At 43.0% G+C, this 20,056-nt stretch overlaps 1 protein-coding gene across 1 annotated transcript in view; it reads right to left on the reverse strand.

Moving 5' to 3' along the window:
- LOC132827910 (serine/threonine-protein kinase/endoribonuclease IRE1-like) overlaps positions 1 to 20,056 on the reverse strand; it is a 91,775-nt gene that overhangs the window by 17,567 nt on the left and 54,152 nt on the right. The window contains exons 10-15 of the mRNA XM_060844715.1: positions 17,264 to 17,423; positions 14,545 to 14,663; positions 10,711 to 10,896; positions 2,712 to 2,976; positions 1,206 to 1,296; positions 870 to 1,059 (exon numbers count right to left, since the gene is read on the reverse strand). Coding sequence (XP_060700698.1) covers positions 870 to 1,059; positions 1,206 to 1,296; positions 2,712 to 2,976; positions 10,711 to 10,896; positions 14,545 to 14,663; positions 17,264 to 17,423 — 1,011 coding nt within the window. The remainder of the gene's footprint in view (positions 1 to 869; positions 1,060 to 1,205; positions 1,297 to 2,711; positions 2,977 to 10,710; positions 10,897 to 14,544; positions 14,664 to 17,263; positions 17,424 to 20,056) is intronic.

The following is a 20,056-nucleotide window of genomic DNA, read 5'->3' on the forward strand; positions in this document are numbered from 1 at the left end:
TTTGCAGAGATCTAGGAGAAAGTGAGGACTGCAGATGCTGGAGATCAGAGCTGAAAAATGTGTTGCTGGAAAGGCGCAACAGGTCAGGCAGCATCCAAGGAGCAGGAGAATCGACGTTTCGGGCATAAGCCCTTCTTCAGGAATGAGGAGAGTGTGCCAAGCAGGCTAAGATAAAAGGTAGGGAGGAGGGACTTGTGGGAGGAGCGTTGGGAATGCAATAGGTGGAAGGAGGTTAAGGTGAGGGCGATAGGCCGGAGAGGGCGTGGGGGCAGAGAGGTCGTGAAGAAGACTGTAGGTCAAAAAGACGGTGCTGAGTTCGAGGGTTGGGACTGAGATAAGGTGGGTGGGGGGGTGGGGGGGGGGGGGGATGGCGAGGCTGGAGAAATCTGCATTCATCCCTTGTGGTTGGAGGGTTCCTAGGCGGAAGATGAAGCGCTCTTCCTCCAGGCGTTGTGTTGTCATGGTCTGGCAATGGAGGAGGCCAAGAATCTGCATGTCCTTGGTGGAGTGGGAGGGGAGTTAAAGTGTTCAGCCACAGGGCGGTTGGGTTGGTTGGTGCGGGTGTCCCAGAGGTTCCGCATGTCTCCCCAACGGAGAGGAGACCACATCGGGTGCAGCGGATGCAGTAAATGATGTGTGTGGAGGTGCAGGTGAATTTGTGACGGATATGGAAGGATCCCTTGGGGCCTTGGACGGAAGTGAGGGGGGAGGTGTGGCTGCAAATTTTGCATTTCTTGCGGTTGCAGGGGAAGGTGCCAGGAGTGGAGGTTGGGTTGGTGGGTGGTGTGGACCTGACAAGGGAGTCGCGGAGGGAGTGGTCTTTCCAGAACGCTGATAGGGGAGGGGAGGGAAATATGCAGAGATCTCACCTCCTGCAGCGTAGCTGCACAGAGCTCAGTGGCTATGTACTGGAACTGACGGTCCTTCTCTGTGCAGAAATATCGGATTACATTTGGGTGCTCATCAGATTCACGAAGCAGCTGAACCTCACGGTCGGCAAAACTGAAGCATTCCGGCAAAATCCTTTTCACTGCAACATATCGATCATCAAATCTGCCCCTTGAAAAGGCAAATTAGTAAAGTTATCAACGGTCAGAGCTTAAAATGGAATCATTTTCAAAATCAGATAAGAGGTAAGAAAGCTGGTTTCACCTCTCTATACCTCAGCTATCATAGTTAATATATTATGAATGAATCAAACCTACTTGAACACAATAGTTCCTTCAGCACCATGTCCCAGTACATCTTTTGGATGAAACAAAATTTTTCCAACTCTCACAATGTCAGAATCATCATCTGAGGAACAAAGGAAATAATATAAGGCTAAATCAAAAACACTGCAGATGCAGCAAATGTTAAATACAAAGAAATTACTGGAGAAACTTAACACGGGAGGCACCATCTGTGGAAAGAGAAACAGAATTAACATTTGTTCCATTGCTGACAAAATTTCAGTTTCTCTCTCGACAGATACTGCCAAACCTGATGAGTATCTCAAGCACTTTCTGCTTTCTGTTAATCAGATAAAGTTGTCATAGACAGCATGAAAACAGGCCCCTCGGTCCAACTAGTCCACACCGACCATGTTCCTAACTGAACTAATGCCACCTGCCTGCATTTGGCTCATATCCCTCCAAACCTCTCCTACTCATGTGCTTATCCAAGTGTCTTTTGTAACTGTGTCTGCATCCACTACTCCCTCAGGCAGTTCATTTCACACACAAAACTCTCTGTAAAAAATGTTGCCCCCATGTCGTTTTTAAAACTTGCTCCTCTCACCTTAAAAATATGCTCCCTAGTTTTGAAGTCCCCCCACCCTAGGGAAAAGACCCTTGCTATTCACCTTACCTACACCTTCACGATTTTATAAACCTCTAAGGTCACCCCTCAACCTCCTACACTCCAGTGAAGAAAGCCCCAGTCTATTTTTATAACACAAATCTTCTATTCCAGGCAACATCCTGGTAAATCTTTTCTGCACCATCTCCAATTTAATAATATCCTTCCTGTAGCAAGGCGACAAGGGATGACCAATGTCCTGTACAACCTCAACATGATGTCACAACTCTTTTACTCAAACAACTGAGCAATGAAGGAAAGCAGGTGAAATGCCTTCTTATCCACCCTGCCTATCTGTGCGTCTGTTTGAATGAGTTTTTAACTACCATGCTAACTTCATAATTACTGCTAGATGCCTTGAAATCATCCCTACTCCGGAAGATAGTGACTGAATTTCTCTGAATAACACAACAGCTTTAACAATGGAATTGGAATGGATTTTGAGGAGATATGAGAGACCAACATGTTTCCCTGCACTGCTTCAGTTTATCTTTCCTGAGCACAAGTGAGGTACTAATGGGCTGACCACTTAGTTATGATGTTGCTGACATTAGATGTGATCAACATCTGTCTCAAAAATCTTAAAGAATATCGAACTGTGCACTTGAACTTAAGAAAAGCTCCAATCAGATAATTGCTTCTTTTTGTTTGCAAATTACCAGTTTGCTGGCCAATCTCTTCATCCAGGAAGGAAGGTCTGAACTATGGTTTCAGTACACAAACATTGGAGAATATGCATGAGGTAGGTCAAACTGGATGAGACTAGTTTAATGATAACTAACAGTAAAACAGGACAGCCCTTCTCTAATTTTATTCCTCTAACCTCTCGACCTGACATCACTGCCTTCCCATCTCAGCCAGCCACACTTTACCTCCATCTTCTTGTTCTGTCGCTGAGCTGCCAAACTCAGAGATGGAATGATTAGAGTACAGTGAATGGTTTGATACTCGTGGAGATGCACTTGGTGTGTTGGTGCTTGAACTCTCGGTTCGCAATCTGGATGTTTCCAATAAGTCCGATTCTGGACCCAGAAGAGGGGGTCGGAAAATAAGCTGCCGTTTCTGCATTAGTTCCAGCCTTTCCTCCAAGTGCTTTTGAAACTGTTGATGTTGCAACTGTTGCTGCTGCTGTACTGTCTAAAAATATATATATTTTAGTAATTTTTGCAGAAAATGCATTGCACATGATTTTTTAAAAACACTTTAGCTAAACGTACACCAGTTCAGCAGATTCTAACCAGCAAACCTTGCCCTGACTTACCTGTATGACCCACATTGTGATAGTTTTTTATTTTTAACACCCAGATCCTTAACTTTACATTACACAGAATTACCATAGGACCATAAGAAATAGGAGTGCAAGTACAGCCATTTGGCCCATCGAGTCCACTCTGCCATTTAATCATGGCTAATGGACATTTCAACTCCACTTACCCGCACTCTCGCCGTAGCCCTTAATTCCTTGCAAGACTAAGAATTTATCAATCTCTGCCTCGAAGACATTTAACGCACCCCACTGCGCTCCGTGGCAATGAATTCCACAGGCCCACTACTCTCTGGCTGAAGAAATGTCTCATTTCCGTTCTAAATTGACTCCCTCTAATTCTAAGGCTGTGCACACAAGTCCTAGTAACTCTGCCTGACGGAAACAATTTCCAACATCCAGCCTTTCTAAGCTATGCATTACCTTGTAAGTTTCTATTAGATCACCCCGCAACCTTCTAAACTCTAATAAATACAATCCCAGGATCCTCAGCTGTTCATTGTATGTTAGGCCCACCATTCCAGGGATCATCCGTGTGAATTTCCACTGGACACGCTCTATTACCATATGTCCTTCTTGAAGTGTGGGGCCCAAAATTGGACACAATATTCTAAATGGGGCCTAACCAGAGCTTTATAAAGTCTCAGTAGCACATTACTGCTTTTATATTCCAGCCCTCGAGACAAATAACATTACACTTACTTTCTTAACCATGGACTCAACCTGCAAGTCAACCTTTAGAGAATCCTATATGAACACTCCCAGATCCCTTTGTACTTTGGCTCTATGAATTTTCTCGGTGTTTATAAAATAGTCCATGCCTGTGTTCTTTTTTCCCAAAGTGCAAGAGCTCGCATTTGCTCACATTGTTCTAAGAGATGGCTGGTGAAATTCATTCTCCTAAACTGTCTAAATGTTTCTGTAGCCTCTCCACCTCCTCAGAACTACTTGACTGTCCATCGAACTTCATATCATTGGCGAACTTTGCCAGAATGTCCCCAGTCTCTTCGTCCAGATCATAAGCGAACAGCTGCGGCCTCAACGTTGAAACCTGCAGGACACCACTTGTCACCAGATGCCATTCTGAAAAAGAACATTTTATCCCAACTCTCTGCCTTCTGTCAGACAGGCAATCCATAATCCATACCAGTAGCTCACCTCGAACACTATGAGCCCTCACCTTACTCATCAGCCTCTCGCGAGGCACCTTATCAAAGGTCTTTTGGAAGTCTAGGCAGATAACATCCCCTGGGTTTCCCTGGTCTAACCTACTTGTTACCTCTTCAAAGAATTCTAACAGGTTTGTCAGGCAAGACCTCCCCTTACTAAATCCATGCTGACTTGTTCTTATCCGACCCTGCACTTTCAAGAATTTAGAAATCTCATCCTTAACAATGGATTCTAGAATTTTATCTACAGCCAAGGTTAGGCTAATCGGCCTATAATTTTCCATCTTTTGTCTTGATCCTTTCTTGAACAAAGGGGTCACAACAGTGATTTTCCACTCATTTGACTTTCCCTGACTCCAGTGATTTTGAAAGATTGTAACCAAAGTTTCCGCTATTTCTTCAGCCCACCTCCCTCAGAACTCTAGAATGTAGCCCATCGGGGCCAGGAGATTTATCAATTTTTAGACCTCGTTACATGAGGTAGCAACAGATCAGAGACACAGTTTACATTCTAAAGAGACGCCTAGCTGCCTTATTGCAATTCACCCTAGTAATGTATCCATCTGCTCCTTCCTCCGTCATTAGCTAACTTAGATTCTTCTCAAATGGATCCATACCTTTCCCTCAATCACTCCTCCACCTGGAGTTCCTCAGTTTTCACAAAGTTTCCTTTTAAAGAACAGACACCAGATTTTTCATTTCCATTTTATAACCAGAGGTGATTCAAAAGAAATTTTAGAGCTAAATTCACATAAGTTGCAGCAGATGTTTTATGTTGTTTTTGTTACAATGGGACGATCTGATCTGGAGTAAAATAAGTGGTTTCATGGAATTCAACTTTGATCCTTTTTAAATCTAAAAACATTAAGGAGTCAGCAGTGAGAAAGGATAATTTTGTCCATCTGATTTGTTCCTTCCCATTTCATCCATTAATAACTCATTTATTACTAGTCCCTTCCTTATCCCTAATAGGAACAAGTGCCGATCATTTTGATAAATTCTTAAAGTGCTTTGGACAGATCACAAAAGTTTCCTATTTCATCAGAGCAACTTCAGCATCTGTAGCAACGTGGTCTTTGCTTCATTTATGAGAACTGTTCCCAATAGAAAAGTTGAGACAAGAAAGGAAATGGAGACATATTTTGAAATTTATCACTGGAAACTGCCTAAGTCGCTCTGAAGAAGTTATGGTGGATTTGAAATGTTAATGCAGTTACTCTCTTCAGACCAGCCAGACCTGCAGAGTTTCTCTAGCATTTTCTTTCTTTGTTTCAAATAGCCCACATGCTCATTTTCTTTCCTACTTATCATTGATCAGTCTGGGGCAGCCCTGTATACAACTTCTAACACCGGAAGAACATTTCAAGTTTGACCCATGCCTCAGACTATTTACTGCCATGTTGCTCAGAGATTTCTTTCCAGTGATTCTTTCAAGTGGCAAAAATGTAGGTGGGCACAGTGGAATTTGCCAGAAACTCTTAGGACCATTAGTACACAAACTCTGATCTGGGCATCTTAATAGAAGACAGAAAATAGGCAGAGGAATAGGCCAATAGGCCCTTAGAGCAAATTCCACCGCTCAACATCCAACTTATAACCTTGTTCTCTAAGCATTGTCAATGTTAACCACCTTACCCGGAAAATGCAAAATGAGAAAGATTCCCTCTCAGGAATGAGGAAAAAGAAAAAGAAAAATCAGGAGCCACTGCCAAGACAGAGGGCAGTAGTGATAAATGACAGAGGAGGATCCATGGCTCACACACCACAACTGAGGACAGCATCGCAGAGGATCCAGTATCAAGTTGACTGGAAGCACATTTGTATAAAACAGTGGATGAAAAATGGGAGAATTTTAAAAGGGAAATGAATAGGGTGAAATATAGGTATATACCCATGAGAATTAAATACGGGGTTTACAAGGCTACACCCTAGATGACGAAAGATATTGATGAGAAAATAAGGAAAAAAGGGAGGTATATGATGCACGGTGGAATAATAAAAGCAATAGAACATCAGAAAAAAGTATCTTGAATTCAGGAAAGAGGCTAAGACTAGAATAAGGTAGGCTAAAAGGAGGACTGAGAAAAGGATGGCAGGGTGTGCTTAAACAAACAGTGAAATGTTCTTCAAACATATTAAAAGCTTAGTGAAGGATATAGTGAGGCATAAGGAACAAGCAAGGTAAGCTGCTCACTGAAACAAAGGGATTGGCAGAGGTACGAACTGAACACTTTGCTTCTGTCTTTACCAAATTAGAAAATGGTGACAATAGCCCAGTTGAAAATGTGGGTGTTGAGCAACTGAGCAGTACAGTGATAGATAAAGAAGAGGTGCTAAACAAGCTGGCAGCACTCCAGGTAGAAAGAAAAGAAATCAACAGGCCCAGAGGGATGCATCCAAGATTGCTGAGAGGGGTAACCCAGAAAACTACACACTTGTCAGCTTCACCCTAAATAGGGAAAACTGATGGTGACTATAATACAGGATAATATACACATACGCTCAGAAACATAAGTTAATACTTGACAGTCAACATGACTATGTCAAGGGGGGGAGGGAGGGGAGGGTCCCCCGTCTGTCAAATTGGAGTTCTTTGACAAGGTGACACAGGTAGTGGATGAGGGTAGTGCTGTGAATGCTGTATATTTGGACATTCAGGAAATATTTGGTATGATGCCACAAGCGCCTGAGACCCGGGTTCAGTTCCCGACTCAGGCGACTGACTGTGTGGAGTTTGCATGTTCTCCCCGTGTCAGCGTGGGTTTCCTCCGGGTGCTCCGGTTTCCTCCCACAGTCCAAAGATGTGCGGGTCAGGTGAATTGGCCATGCTAAATTGCCCGTAGTGTTAGGTAAGGGGTAAATGTGGGGGTATGGGTGGGTTTCGCTTCGGCGGGTCGGTGTGGACTTGTTGGGCCGAAGGGCCTGTTTCCACACTGTAAATCTAATCTAATGATAGGTTGGCTGGCAAATGTTTGGGATTGATGGATCCTTGGTAGCATGGATCAAAGGTTTGTTAAAAAGATAGGGAACCGAGGGTAGGAATGGGTGTAGGTTTGCTCGCTGAGCTGGAAGGTTCATTTCCAGACGTGTCACCACATTACTAAGTAACATCTTCAGTGGGCCTCCGGGCAAAGCACTGCTGATGATTCCTGCTTTCTATTTATAGGTTTGGGTTTCTTTAGGTTGATGATGTCATTTCCCATGGTGATGTCATTTCTTGTTCTATACCATGTATTCAAAAAGAATGGGTACCCAACGAACACAGTCTGCCGATTTCTCAGCAACAAACCCAAACAAGCAGACAAAACACGTCCAGAAACCCTAGCCACTCTCTCCTACATCAAAGACATCTCGGTAATGACTGCCAGACTACTCAGAGCCCTTGGCATCATCTTAGTCCACAAATCCACCAACACACTAAAACAGCAGCTAATTAACTTGAAAGACCCAATACAGACAACAAGCAAAATTAATGTCATTTACAAAATGTTTTTCAAGAACTGTAACAACTACTACATTGGACAAACAGGCAAAAATCTAGCCACCAGGATACATGAACATCAACTAGCCACAAAAAGACATGACCCTATATCTCATTAGTATCATTACACAGAGATAACGAAGGACACCACTTCGACTGGGACAGCATATCCATCCTAGGACAAGCCAAACAGAGAAACGCACAAGAATTCCTAGAAGCATAGCATTTCAACAGTAACCCTGTCAACAAACACATCAAGTTAGATCCCATCCACCACCCCCTGAGAAAAAGAATAGGAAATGACATCACCAACCCAAAGAAACGCAAACATATAAATAGAGAGGAGGAATCATCAGCAGTGTTTCGCCCAGGGGCCCACTGAAGATGTTACCTAGTTGGGTGACGAAACGTCTGAAATTGAGCCTTCCTGTTCAGTGAGCAAACCTGCATCCAGAACCTCAACCTGAGCTACAAAGCTTCTCAAAACTTGCTAAAAGGGTAGGTATAGATGGGGATTTCTCAGACTGGATACAAGTTGGAAGTAGTCTTCCCCAGGGATTAGTGTGAGATCCTTGCTCTTTCTGATTTACATAAACAATTTGGAGATGAACGTACAGGGCAAAATCTCTAAACTTGCTAAGCTAGGAAGAATAGTGAATTATGAGGATGACGTTGAGCAACATCAGGAGGACACTGACAAGTTAGCCAAATGGGCAGACACCTGACAAATGCAGAGAAATGTGAAGTAATACATTTTGGTCGAAGAACCATGGAGAGACAATACAAGCTCAAATGGTACAACTTTATAGTGAGTACAGGAGTAGACAGACCTAGGGGTTCACACATTTAATTCTCTGAAGGTGGGCAGGCAAGTTGAAACAGTTAAGGCAGCTTATAGAATCTTTAGGTTTACAAATGGAGGCATAGAATATAAAAGCAGGAAAGTGCTGCTACATTTCTAGAAATCATTGGTCAGACCACATTTCAAATATTATCTTCCATTCTGGGCCCTTATTCAAGGAAGGCTGTTAAAGTCCAGGAGCGTGCACAAAGGAGAGTTACTAGAATGCTACCAGGAACGAGAAATTTTAAATACATGGAAATAAATAGTGGGCAAACTGATAGACAGGATAACGTATACATGCACTCAGGAAAATAAGTTAATGGTTACTCCCCTTGGTGCAGAGAAGATTAAGAGGTGACTTTATTGAGCACTTTTGGCAAAATAAAGAGGATATTTTGTTTTCACTAGTTAGTATGTCAGTAAATAGGGATCACAATTTCAAGCGAGAGAGCTCGGACTAAGATAAGCAGAAACTTCTTTCCGCAGAGCTGTAAGGACTTGGAATGTGGTGTGTGGAAAAGTGGTGGAGGTAGATTCCATAGGACGTTTCAAGAGAGAGCTGGCTACATATTTGAAAGTGATGAATTGAGAGGGTTACAGACATAAGGCTGGATAGTGGAAATAGCTGGGTAGCTCTTTTAGGAGCAGGTACAGGGAGGAGGGTGAAATGGTCTCCTTTTGTACTGTAATATTCTATGATTCCATAATAGTATGTTCCAGGATAGCGGTGCAGTGAGAATAATGTGCCAGTCTGACCTGATGCAAAGGAAGTGGAATCCCTTGTGCTAATAACAGCTTCAGATGACTGACACAGCAGCAAGGGTGGGCACTGCTGCACACAGGGATCAAACAGATGCCCACGTGGGAACTGAAAGCTTCGGACTGCTCCAAACAGGTTTGCCTGTGCTGCTTCCAAGTAAAGAACCTACATTAAACAAAACGCTGCTCATATATTTCACAATTAAAAACAAATGCGACTCATTGAAACAATGAGCAAGAGGGAGCAAAGTTCATCATCAACCCAACCCTAGAGCAGGAGAAGTGAAAGTGATAGAAGGTAAAGCACTGCAGAGCCTTAAAATCTGAAATAAAACTAAGAAAACCGACTGCTGGAATATCTTATCGCAGGTTGAGCAGCACCTGTGGAAAGAAACACAGTTCACACTGCAGGCCGAGCTGAGCTTTCATCAAGAACTGCTGAGCAGTGTTGCTGCTGATGCATAACACCACAACAGAGTGAGTCTCATTGGGAAAATATATCAGCATCCAAAGAGCAGGAGAATCGATGTTTCGGGCATGAGCCCTTCTTCAGAATCTTGCTGTGCTTTTCCAGCAACACATTTTCAGCTCTGATCTCCAGCATCTGCAGTCCTCACTTTCTCCCCTAAAATTTACCAGTAGACACGCTTCAGCAATGAAGTTACTTCAACAAATAGCTCAATGATTAAGCAAATAAATAGACTGCCTAGTGAGTAATGAATCACACCAAGCATCAGGGTGGCAATCAATTCCTGATCTGTGTTGGTTTCAGTTGATGCTGCAGCCAGTGCATTACTTTGGGCTAACAGAACTCTGTCAGGACAGTTACTCCAAACCGTTATTGGGAGAACATCCCTAAAATCCTAGATTGAGCTTAGCTGTGTAGCTCGAGAACACACAAGACCCAAACATGCGTGCTGAAGCAGCCCTTGGCCAAGAGCTCACCAGTGAACAACCAGCAGTGGGATTAGACACAGCAAATGACAGCCTGCAGCAGCTGAGACTCTGGAATTCCCTCCCAAACCCTTTGCACTAATGTTTCTTCAAGATGGTCTTTAAAACCTCTGAGCAACATTTAGCCTTCTTCACTAATTTTGTTTGCTGGCTCAATGTCAAATCTGGTTTGATAATTACCTCAGAGATAACCTGGGATGCTAGGCCACATTTGCGGCACTGGCCAGTGAATAGATGGAAAGCTCTGTCAGAATTAAGATGTTAAGACAATAGATGCATTAAGTACCAATGAGAGCAAATGACTGAAGAATGCTGCCTTATCAAACACATCTGATCCTAACCAATTCCCCCATGCAATCATCCAACATTTTGGTTCACTGAAAACTTTGGTGGACATTACCTTAGGATAGGTGATAACAAAAGCAACCCAGCCTGCCAGCAGAAAGGTGCTGAAGACAATTGTAGCCATGTCTTTCAAGACAGAATCCACAGGAGCTTCGAGCTTGGGTTGCGATTTGCTGTATTTTTCTTTTAGGTCGTTAAGAATATCAAAATCTTCAGCAACTTCATCGATGTTTGGGAAATGCTGAAAGGAATTTTTTAAAAAAGATTAATGCACAGAAATTGATGTTTTCCCCAATCTGCATAAGCTCATTTTACTTGTTTCGTGCACATTTAAATACAACGCCCTCAGTCCCCCATTTACTGTCCACTTCTCATAGTTGTCCCTTTATCTGTTGTGTCTCAAATTAAATTACTGAACCTTTCTGTACTCAGAGGAATCCCTAGAACTATAACTCACTGCAAACTCAGATTCAGCTTCACTGAAATGCAATGGACCTCAGGTGAGAGATTTGGAAGTAGGCGAGCACTTTGGTGATAGCGATCACAATTCTGTTATGTTTACTTTAGTGACAGAAAGGGATAGGTGTATACCACTGGGCAAGTGTTACAGCTGGGGGAAAGGCAATTACGATGCGATTAGGCAAGATTTAGGAAGCATAGGATGGGGAAGGAAACTGCAGAGGATGGGCACATTAGAAATGTGGAGATTATTCAAGGAAAAGCTCCTGAGTGTCCTAGATAAGTATGTACCTGTCAGGCAGGGAGGAAGCTGTGGATCGTGGGAGCCGTGGTTTACGAAGGAAGTAGAATCTCTGGTCAAGAGGAAGAATGCGGCTTATGTTAGGATGAGATGTGAAGGCTCAGTTAGGGTTTGAGGGTTAAAAGGTAGCCAGGAAAGACCTAAAGAGAGGGCTCAGAAGAGCCAGGAGGAGACATGAGAAGTTGTTGGCGGATAGGATCAGGGTAAACCCTACGGCTTTCTATAGGTATTTAAGGAGTAAAAGAATGACAAAAGTAAGATTAGGGCCAATCAAGGATAGTAATGGGAAGTTGTGTGTGGAGTCAGAGGAGATAGGGGAAGCACTAAATTAATATTTTTCGACAGTGTTCACTCTAGAAAATGACAATGTTGTCGAGAAGAATACTGAGATACAGGCTACTAGACTAGGTGGGATTAAGGTTCACAAGGAAGAGTTATTAGAAATCCTGCAGAGTGTGAAAATAGATAAGTCCCCTGGGCCGGATGGGATTTAGAGCTGAAAATGCCCGAAACGTCGAATTTCCTGTTCCTTGGATGCTGCCTGACCTGCTGCGCTTTTCCAGCAACACATTTTCAGCTCTGATACTCCAGCATTTGCAGACCTCACTTTCTTCCCGGATGAGATTTATCCTAAAATCCTCTGGGAAGCCAGGGAGGAGATTGCCGAGCCTTTGGCATTGATCTTTAAATTGTCATTGTCTATAGGAATAGTGCCAGAAGACTGGAGGATAGCAAATGTGGTTCCTCTGTTCAAGAAGGGGAGTAGAGACAACCCTGGTAATTACAGACCAGTGAGCCTTACTTCAGTTGTAGGTAAAGTGTTGGAAAAGGTTATAAGAGATAGGATTTATAATCATCTAGAAAAGAATGATTTGATTAGGGATAGTCAGCACAGTTTTGTGAGGGGTAGGTCGTGCCTCACAAACCTTATTGAGTTCTTCGGTCACCTTCTCAAACAGGTAGACAAGAGTAAACCGGTTGATGTGGTGTATATGGATTTCAACAATGCATTCGATAAGGTCCTCCACAGTAGGCTATTGTACAAAATGCGGAGGAGTGGGATTGTGGGAGATATAGCAGTTTGGATCAGTAATTGGCTTCCTGAAAGAAGACAGAAGGTGGTGGTTGATGGGAAATGTTCATCCTGGAGTCCAGTTACTAGTAGTGTACCGCAAGGGTCGCTGTTGGGTCCACTGCTGTTCGTCATTTTTATAAACGACCTGGATGAGGGTGTAGAAGGGTGGGTTAGTAAATTTGCAGAGGACACTAAGGTTGGTGGAGTTGTGGATAATGACGAAGGATGTTATAGGCTACAGAGAGACATAGATAAGCTGCAGAGCTGGGCTGAGAGGTGGCAAATGGAGTTTAATGCGGACAAGTGTGAGGTGATTCACTTTGGTCGGAGTAACCAGAATGCAGAGTGCTGGGCTAATGGTAAGATTCTTGGTAGTGTGAATGAGGAGAGATATCTCGGTGTCCATGTACACAGATCCTTGAAAGTTGTCACCCAGATTGACAGGGTTGTTAAGGCAGCATAGTGTTTTAGCTTTTATTAATAGAGGGATCGAGTTCCAGAACATGAGATTATGCTGCAGCTGTAAAAAACTCTGGTGTGGCCGCACTTGGAGTATTGTGTACAGTTCTGGTCACCGCATTACAAGAAGGATGTGGAAGCTTTGGAAAGGGTGCAGAAGAGATTTACTCGGATGTTGCCTGGTATGGAGGGAAGGTCTTACGAGGAAAGGCTGAGGGACTTGAGGCTATTTTCGTTGGAGAGAAGAAGGTCGAGAGGTGACTTAATAGAGACATATAAGATAATCAGAGTTAGATAGGGTGGACAATGGAGAGCCTTTTTCCAAGTATGGTGATGGTGAGCACGAGGGGACATAGCTTTAAATTGAGGGGTGATAGATGGAAGTTAGATGTCAGAGGTAGTTTCTTTACTCAGAGAGTAGTAAGGGGATGGAATGCTTTGCCTGCAACAGTAGTAGATTCGCCAAATTTAAGTACATTTAAATCATCATTGGACAAGCATATGGATGTACATGGAATAGTGTAGGTTAGATGGGCTTCAGATTGGTATGACAGGTTGGCGAAAGGGCCTGTATGCGCTGTAATATTCTATGTTCTATACAGTAATACCTACAACATATGGGTCAATTTACATACAATGGTGTTCTTATTTTACATCTCCCAACCTAACACTGTTTTCGTTTACATTGTGTTATCTTTAGAACCTCTCTGTTTTAAAATGACATAATTTTCAGTTCAACACAACTGCATGTGCATTGTATATCATCATGTGGCGTTGGGACCAGATCAGCAATATGTTGAAGAACTCCAGGGCACTTTAGGCAAAAACGGTTTTAGCAAAGTGCTGCCTCTCCTTCAGCCTTGCTTCTTCCTCTCCACTTCATGGTTTGCTTCCCTCTGGCATTACTGCTCTCTGTCCTTACCTTCGACCCCAGGATCAGTTTCCAGATATTCCATTCTCCTGGTTTCCCTTTGAACTTGCGCTGAAGGCTCCATCTAATGGCAGACATTAATCAGTTCAGGGACTCAAATCCTCCCTCCATCAACTAACATCAGCCACTAGATAGAGCCTGAGCAATGTAAAGCAAAGGGGAGAGTAATTTTTTTTAAATATTATATGTCTTTAGTATTGAGTGCTGTATTGTATTTTGTAAGTTATTCTAGCTAGGAATGTAAACTTGAGTACATGGCTCTTATAGTATTTAAATTTACAATTTTTGTTAATCTCGGCCCAAAAATGTCCCAAAGGAAGCCAACACTCTCTCTGGTTTAAACACTGATTCCTATGGGAACCTATGATTCACTTCAAAGTTATTTACCCAATGCCATAATTTTCAAGAACACACCCACAATTTTAAATGAGGCCTGTCTGCACATTGTTTAGGTAAGGATATTGTGAGATATGGAATTAACGCAGATAGGTGTAGATCAGCCTTGATTTAACTGAATGATGCAGCAGGCTTGAGGGACTGTATGGCTTCCTCTGCTTTTCATGCTACACATTTTAAAAACACATCTGCTTTTGGATCTTATAAACACAGTTTACAAGTCACAGAGCGTGTAAAATGAGAGAAAATACAATTGAGATATACATACATCTTCAAATATTTCATTCTGAGGGCTAGTAGCAATTACATCGTCTGGAATTTTCTGCACATTCTCAGGAAAATCATTAAGGATCTTGGTTTGGGCTGCTAGTGGCATTTCATGGTGCCCTGAAAATGATAAATCCACAGCTCAGCACAACTGAATTAGCAAATGACAGACATCAGGTTGCAACATAAGCAAGTTGTTCAGTCCTAAAGTAATCAAGAAGTTTGCAGATGTGTGCTCCATGATTCAAATGGATTCACATCTTTTCAGGTGAGACAAAAACTGGCTGACAATGAAGAGAGAAGCTGTAGACTATGAGGAGGTATCAATAAACCTGTCAGAAAACCAGCAAATGGAATTCACCCCAAAAACGTGAGAGATGATACACTTGGGTAGGTCAAACAAAACAAAGGGATGTACAATAATTAATGGGAGCATACAGAGAGTTGTACAGCACATGAAAGATTCTAGAGCGCACACCCATAAATCCCCAAAGGTAGAAGGACAAGTTGATAAAGTTGTTAAGGCAACACATAGAATACTTCTTTTACTAACCAAAATATTGATCATAAGAGCCAGGGAGGTTATGCTAGGGCTTTATATAATGCTAGTTAATGTCAAAACTTTAATATTGCCTACAGTTCTGATCATCTCAGTATAGAAATAACGTAATTGCACTGGAGGGAGATTTATGAAGATGATGCAAAGTCAGGAAAATTTGCAGCTAAGAGGAAGATTGGATCGGCTGGGGCTGTTTTCCTTGGAACACAGGAGACTGATGGAGAGATGTAAAAGATTGTGAGGAGCCTGGATATTTTGGGGGAAGGACATATTTGTCCTGGCAGAGGAGTCAGTGACCAAGATGAACTGAGTTAAAGTAATTAGCAGAAGATCTTTTCATCCTGACCTGGAAGGGCTATAGGACAGAAACTCTCAACACATTGATGAGGAAACTAGAACTGTACCAGGAGACCCATAATCTGCAAGGACACTGACCAAGTGTTGGAAAACGGAATCAGGTTGGCTGGTTCTTTTTCAGGCAGTGCAGACTTTATCAACTGCACGGTCTCCTTCTGTCCAACACAATTTGCACATTTTCTAAATATCTGAAGAGGAGGACGTGGAAGAGGACGATGAAGTGGCAAGTATGTGAATTGCTCCTTCGGAGGCCCAGTATACACACAATGGATTGCATGGCATTCCATTACTGCAACCATCCTATGACTTTATGAACAGAGTACTTGCCCATACTATAGCGCTTCTACCACAAGCAGAAACTATTTACAACTTGCCCTATATTGGACTATATCATTGTCACATCAAAACCACACAACATGTTAGATGATCTCAGGAATAGTGAGGAATCTCTGCTTTCTAATAATCCAATACCACGTAAATCAGGACCAAGTTTGTTGGGTAAGTTGGTTAGCTCCAAATAAATCAGCTGCAGAACTTTTCTGACTTCAATAGTCATCACAGCAAAATCTAATAAACTGCCTTAAAAACAAATTAACATTCAAATAATGTTAGCAATTGAATGGATTTTGCTTTATCTCTGGGTTATTTTCTCTTGTGGAGGGGGGGATGGACAGCTTAGATTGTAGAATGTTTCACTGTAATCACAGGGTTTTCTTGACCCTTGTGTTTGCCAGAGCTCCCCAATCATCAGGACATGTTACAAATGGGTACAGTTCTTTTTGATCAACACTTTTAGCACCACCACTACTATTTTACTCTCTAAATTGTTTTTCTTTCTCAAATACCACTGAGAAGCATTTTCCAATTAAAACAGTATGATCTTTGTGATATCAATTCAACTCAGCTGATAGGAGATTCTTGCAGCTTTTCACCCTTTCAGCGTGGACATCGAGACAGGTCCCAAAGATGAAATGATCTTTGCTGAAAGATCTTCATTACACTCACCCAGAGTAATCAACTTCATGCTTCCACAACTGAAAGATTTTGAAGCAAGTGACATTGGAGTGAGTGGAGCGAGAGAGAGAGAGTAACTATTTCCGAAAACATCCTACCCTTAAGGTCATGGTCATTTTTTTAATATCTTTTCCTTGTAATTTATTATTTTAAGTCCATGTTTTGTCTTTTGTTTGTTGCACTGTGCAGTTCCTTTAACATCAGCAGATGCTAAGATTACATGCATCGTAAAGAGCACAATGGTTCCTAATGCAGGCTAGAATATGGATTTAAGTGACTGTGTGGTTCCACATAGCCAATGATTGTGATAAGTGTTTTTCTTGGCTAAAGTTATTTTCTGAACTGATGAACTGTTGCTTACTCCATCCACCCAAATGGAAGACTATATTCTTTTTGAAGACCTACAGATTTGAGGTAAATATTATTTTCATTTCCATCAAATCCCAACAAGATTACAGAGTTTCACTTATCCAGTCCATTTTGCTGCTTATCCTCCATGAACTGCAATTCCAATTCCAATCCCAAGTGCACATTTTCCTTTATGCCCCCAGTCATTCCCACATCCACTTATTCATTTGTTCTGGAAAGACAAGGCTTAGATAAAATTTTCATACTTTTTTTCAACAATGTTAAATACATTCCCTAAGAGCCCCCTCCTGATACTCACATTCCTGGGGAGTCCCTGCCAACACCCACATTCTAAGGTACCCCCTAGACTTTGCGCTGGTGTTTTGATAGTCTGGTTCACGCTGCCCACTAGGAGGCACTTCGACACCATAGTTACTCTTACCGATCAGAAACCACTGATTTCTCAGGTAATCAATTGTCTTCGAAACTCCTGGTGTGAACTTAACATCAATACTGGGGGTGGTGTCACACTCGCCACGATCAGAGATGGTAATACGTTCGGTTTTGGGACCTTCAAGTAATGGGAATGCACTACCTCTTGGCTGTGAACACAAAACCCATACTATTGTTATTGGAATATGTTGTGATTACGTATAGAACATAGAACATAGAAGGATACAGCGCAGTACAGGCCCTTCGGCCCTCGATGTTGCGCCGACCGAATCCTACCTAACCTATACTAGCCCAATAACTTCCAAATGCCTATCCAATGCCCGCTTAAATGACCATAAAGAAGGAGAGTTCACCACTGATACGGGCAGGGCATTCCATGAACTCACAACCCGCTGTGTGAAGAATCTACCCCTAACATCTGTCCTATACCTACCACCCCTTAATTTAAAGCTATGTCCCCTAGTAACACCTGACTCCATTAGCGGTAAAAGGTTCTTAGTATCTACCCTATCTAAACCCCTAATCATCTTATACACTTCTATCAGATCTCCCCTAAACCTTCTCTTCTCCAATGAGAACAGCCCCAAGTGCCTCAGCCTTTCCTCATAAGATTTTCCTACCATTCCAGGCAACATCCTGGTAAACCTCCTCTGCACTCGTTCTAAAGCTTCCACATCCTTCCTATAGTATGGCGACCAAAACTGCACACAATACTCCAGATGAGGCCTCACCAGAGTCTTATACAACTGCAACATGACCTCAGGACTCCGGAACTCAATTCCTCTGCCAATAAAGCCCAGTACACCATATGCCTTCCTCACAGCACTATTTACCTGGGTGGCAACTTTCAGAGATCTGTGTACATGGACACCAAGATCCCTCTGCTCATCCACACTACCAAGTAGCCTACCATTAGCCCAGTAATCCATCATCTTGTTATTCCTACCAAAGTGAACGACTTCGCACTTAGCTACATTGAATTCCATTTGCCACATTTCCGCCCAGCTCTGCAACTTATCTATATCCCGCTGTAACCTACCACTTCCTTCCTCACTATCCACAACTCCACCGACTTTTGTGTCATCCGCAAACTTGCTTACCCAGCTTTCAAGTCCTTCCTCTAGATCATTTATAAAGATAACGGCACGGTGGCACAGTGGTTAGCACTGCTGCCTCACAGCACCTGTAGACCCGGGTTCAATTCCCGACTCAGGCGACTGACTGTGTGGAGTTTGCACGTTCTCCCCGTGTCTGCGTGGGTTTCCTCCGGGTGCTCCGGTTTCCTCCCACAGTCACAAAGATGTGCGGGTCAGGTGAATTGGCCAAGCTAAATTGCCCGTAGTGTTAGGTAAGGGGTAAATGTAGGGGTATGGGTGGGTTGCGCTTCGGCGGGTCGGTGTGGACTTGTTGGGCCGAAGGGCCTGTTTCCACACTGTAAGTCTAATCTAATAACAAAAAGCAATGGTCCCAAAACAGATCCTTGTGGTACACCGCTAGTAACTGCGCTCCAAGATGAACATAATTCATCAACTACTACCCTCTGTCTCCTTCCAGCCAGCCAATTCCTAATCCAAACCTCTAATGTATCCTCAATGCCATACCTCCGTAGTTTTAGCATTAGCCTACCATGGGGAACCTTATCGAACGCCTTACTAAAATCCATATACACAACATCTACTGCTTTACCCTCGTCCACTTCCTTAGTCACCTTCTCAAAGAACTCAATAAGGTTTGTGAGGCACGACCTGCCCTTCACAAAACCATGCTGGCTATCCCTGATCACGTTATTCCTACCCAGATGTTCATAAATCTTATCCCTTACCATTCTCTCTAAGACTTTGCCCACCACTGAAGTCAGACTCACTGGCCTATAGTTACTAGGGCTATCCCTACTCCCTTTCTTGAACAATGGGACCACATTCGCTATCCTCCAGTCCTCTGGTACTATTCCCGTTGACAATGACGACATAAAAATCCAGGCCAATGGCTCTGCTATCTCCTCCCTAGCTTCCCATAGGATCCTGGGGTAAATGCCATCAGGCCCAGGAGACTTATCTATATTCATCCTTTCCAATATTCCCAAAACCTCTTCCCTGCATATTTCCAGGGCATCCATTCTAATTATTTGTGATTCCATATTCACATCAGCAACAGTGTCCTGTTCCTGAGTGAATACTGATGAAAAGTACTGATTTAATGTCTCTCCAATCTCCTCCGCCTCCACACACAACTTCCCACTACTATCCTTGACTGGACCGATACCTACCCTAGTCATCCTTTTATTCTTGACATACCTATAGAAAGCCTTTGGGTTTTCCCTAATCCTACCAGCTAAAGACTTTTCATGTCCCCTTCTCGCTTCTCTTAGCTCCCTCTTTAGCTCCTTCCTGGCTACCTTATAACTCTCAATCGCCCCTACTGAACCTTCACGCCTCATCTTTACATATGCCGCCTTCTTCCCTTTCACAAGGGACTCCAATTCCTTACTAAACCACGGCTGCTTCACAAGGCCCTTTACACCATGCCTGACTGGTACATACCTATCGAGGACACGCAGTAGCTGCTCCTTGAACAATCCCCACATCTCATTAGTGTTCTTCTCTTGAAGCCTGTTTTTCCAATCCACACATCCTAAGTCATGCCTCACTGCATCATAATTTCCCTGCCCCCAGCTATAACTCTTGCCCTGCGGCGCACGATTATCCCTCTCCATCACTAAAGTAAAAGTCACCGAGTTGTGGTCACTGTCCCCGAAGTGCTCACCTACCTCCAAGTCTAACAC

The sequence above is a fragment of the Hemiscyllium ocellatum genome, chromosome 25 (assembly GCF_020745735.1).
Source record: "Hemiscyllium ocellatum isolate sHemOce1 chromosome 25, sHemOce1.pat.X.cur, whole genome shotgun sequence".
NCBI lineage: Eukaryota > Metazoa > Chordata > Chondrichthyes > Orectolobiformes > Hemiscylliidae > Hemiscyllium > Hemiscyllium ocellatum.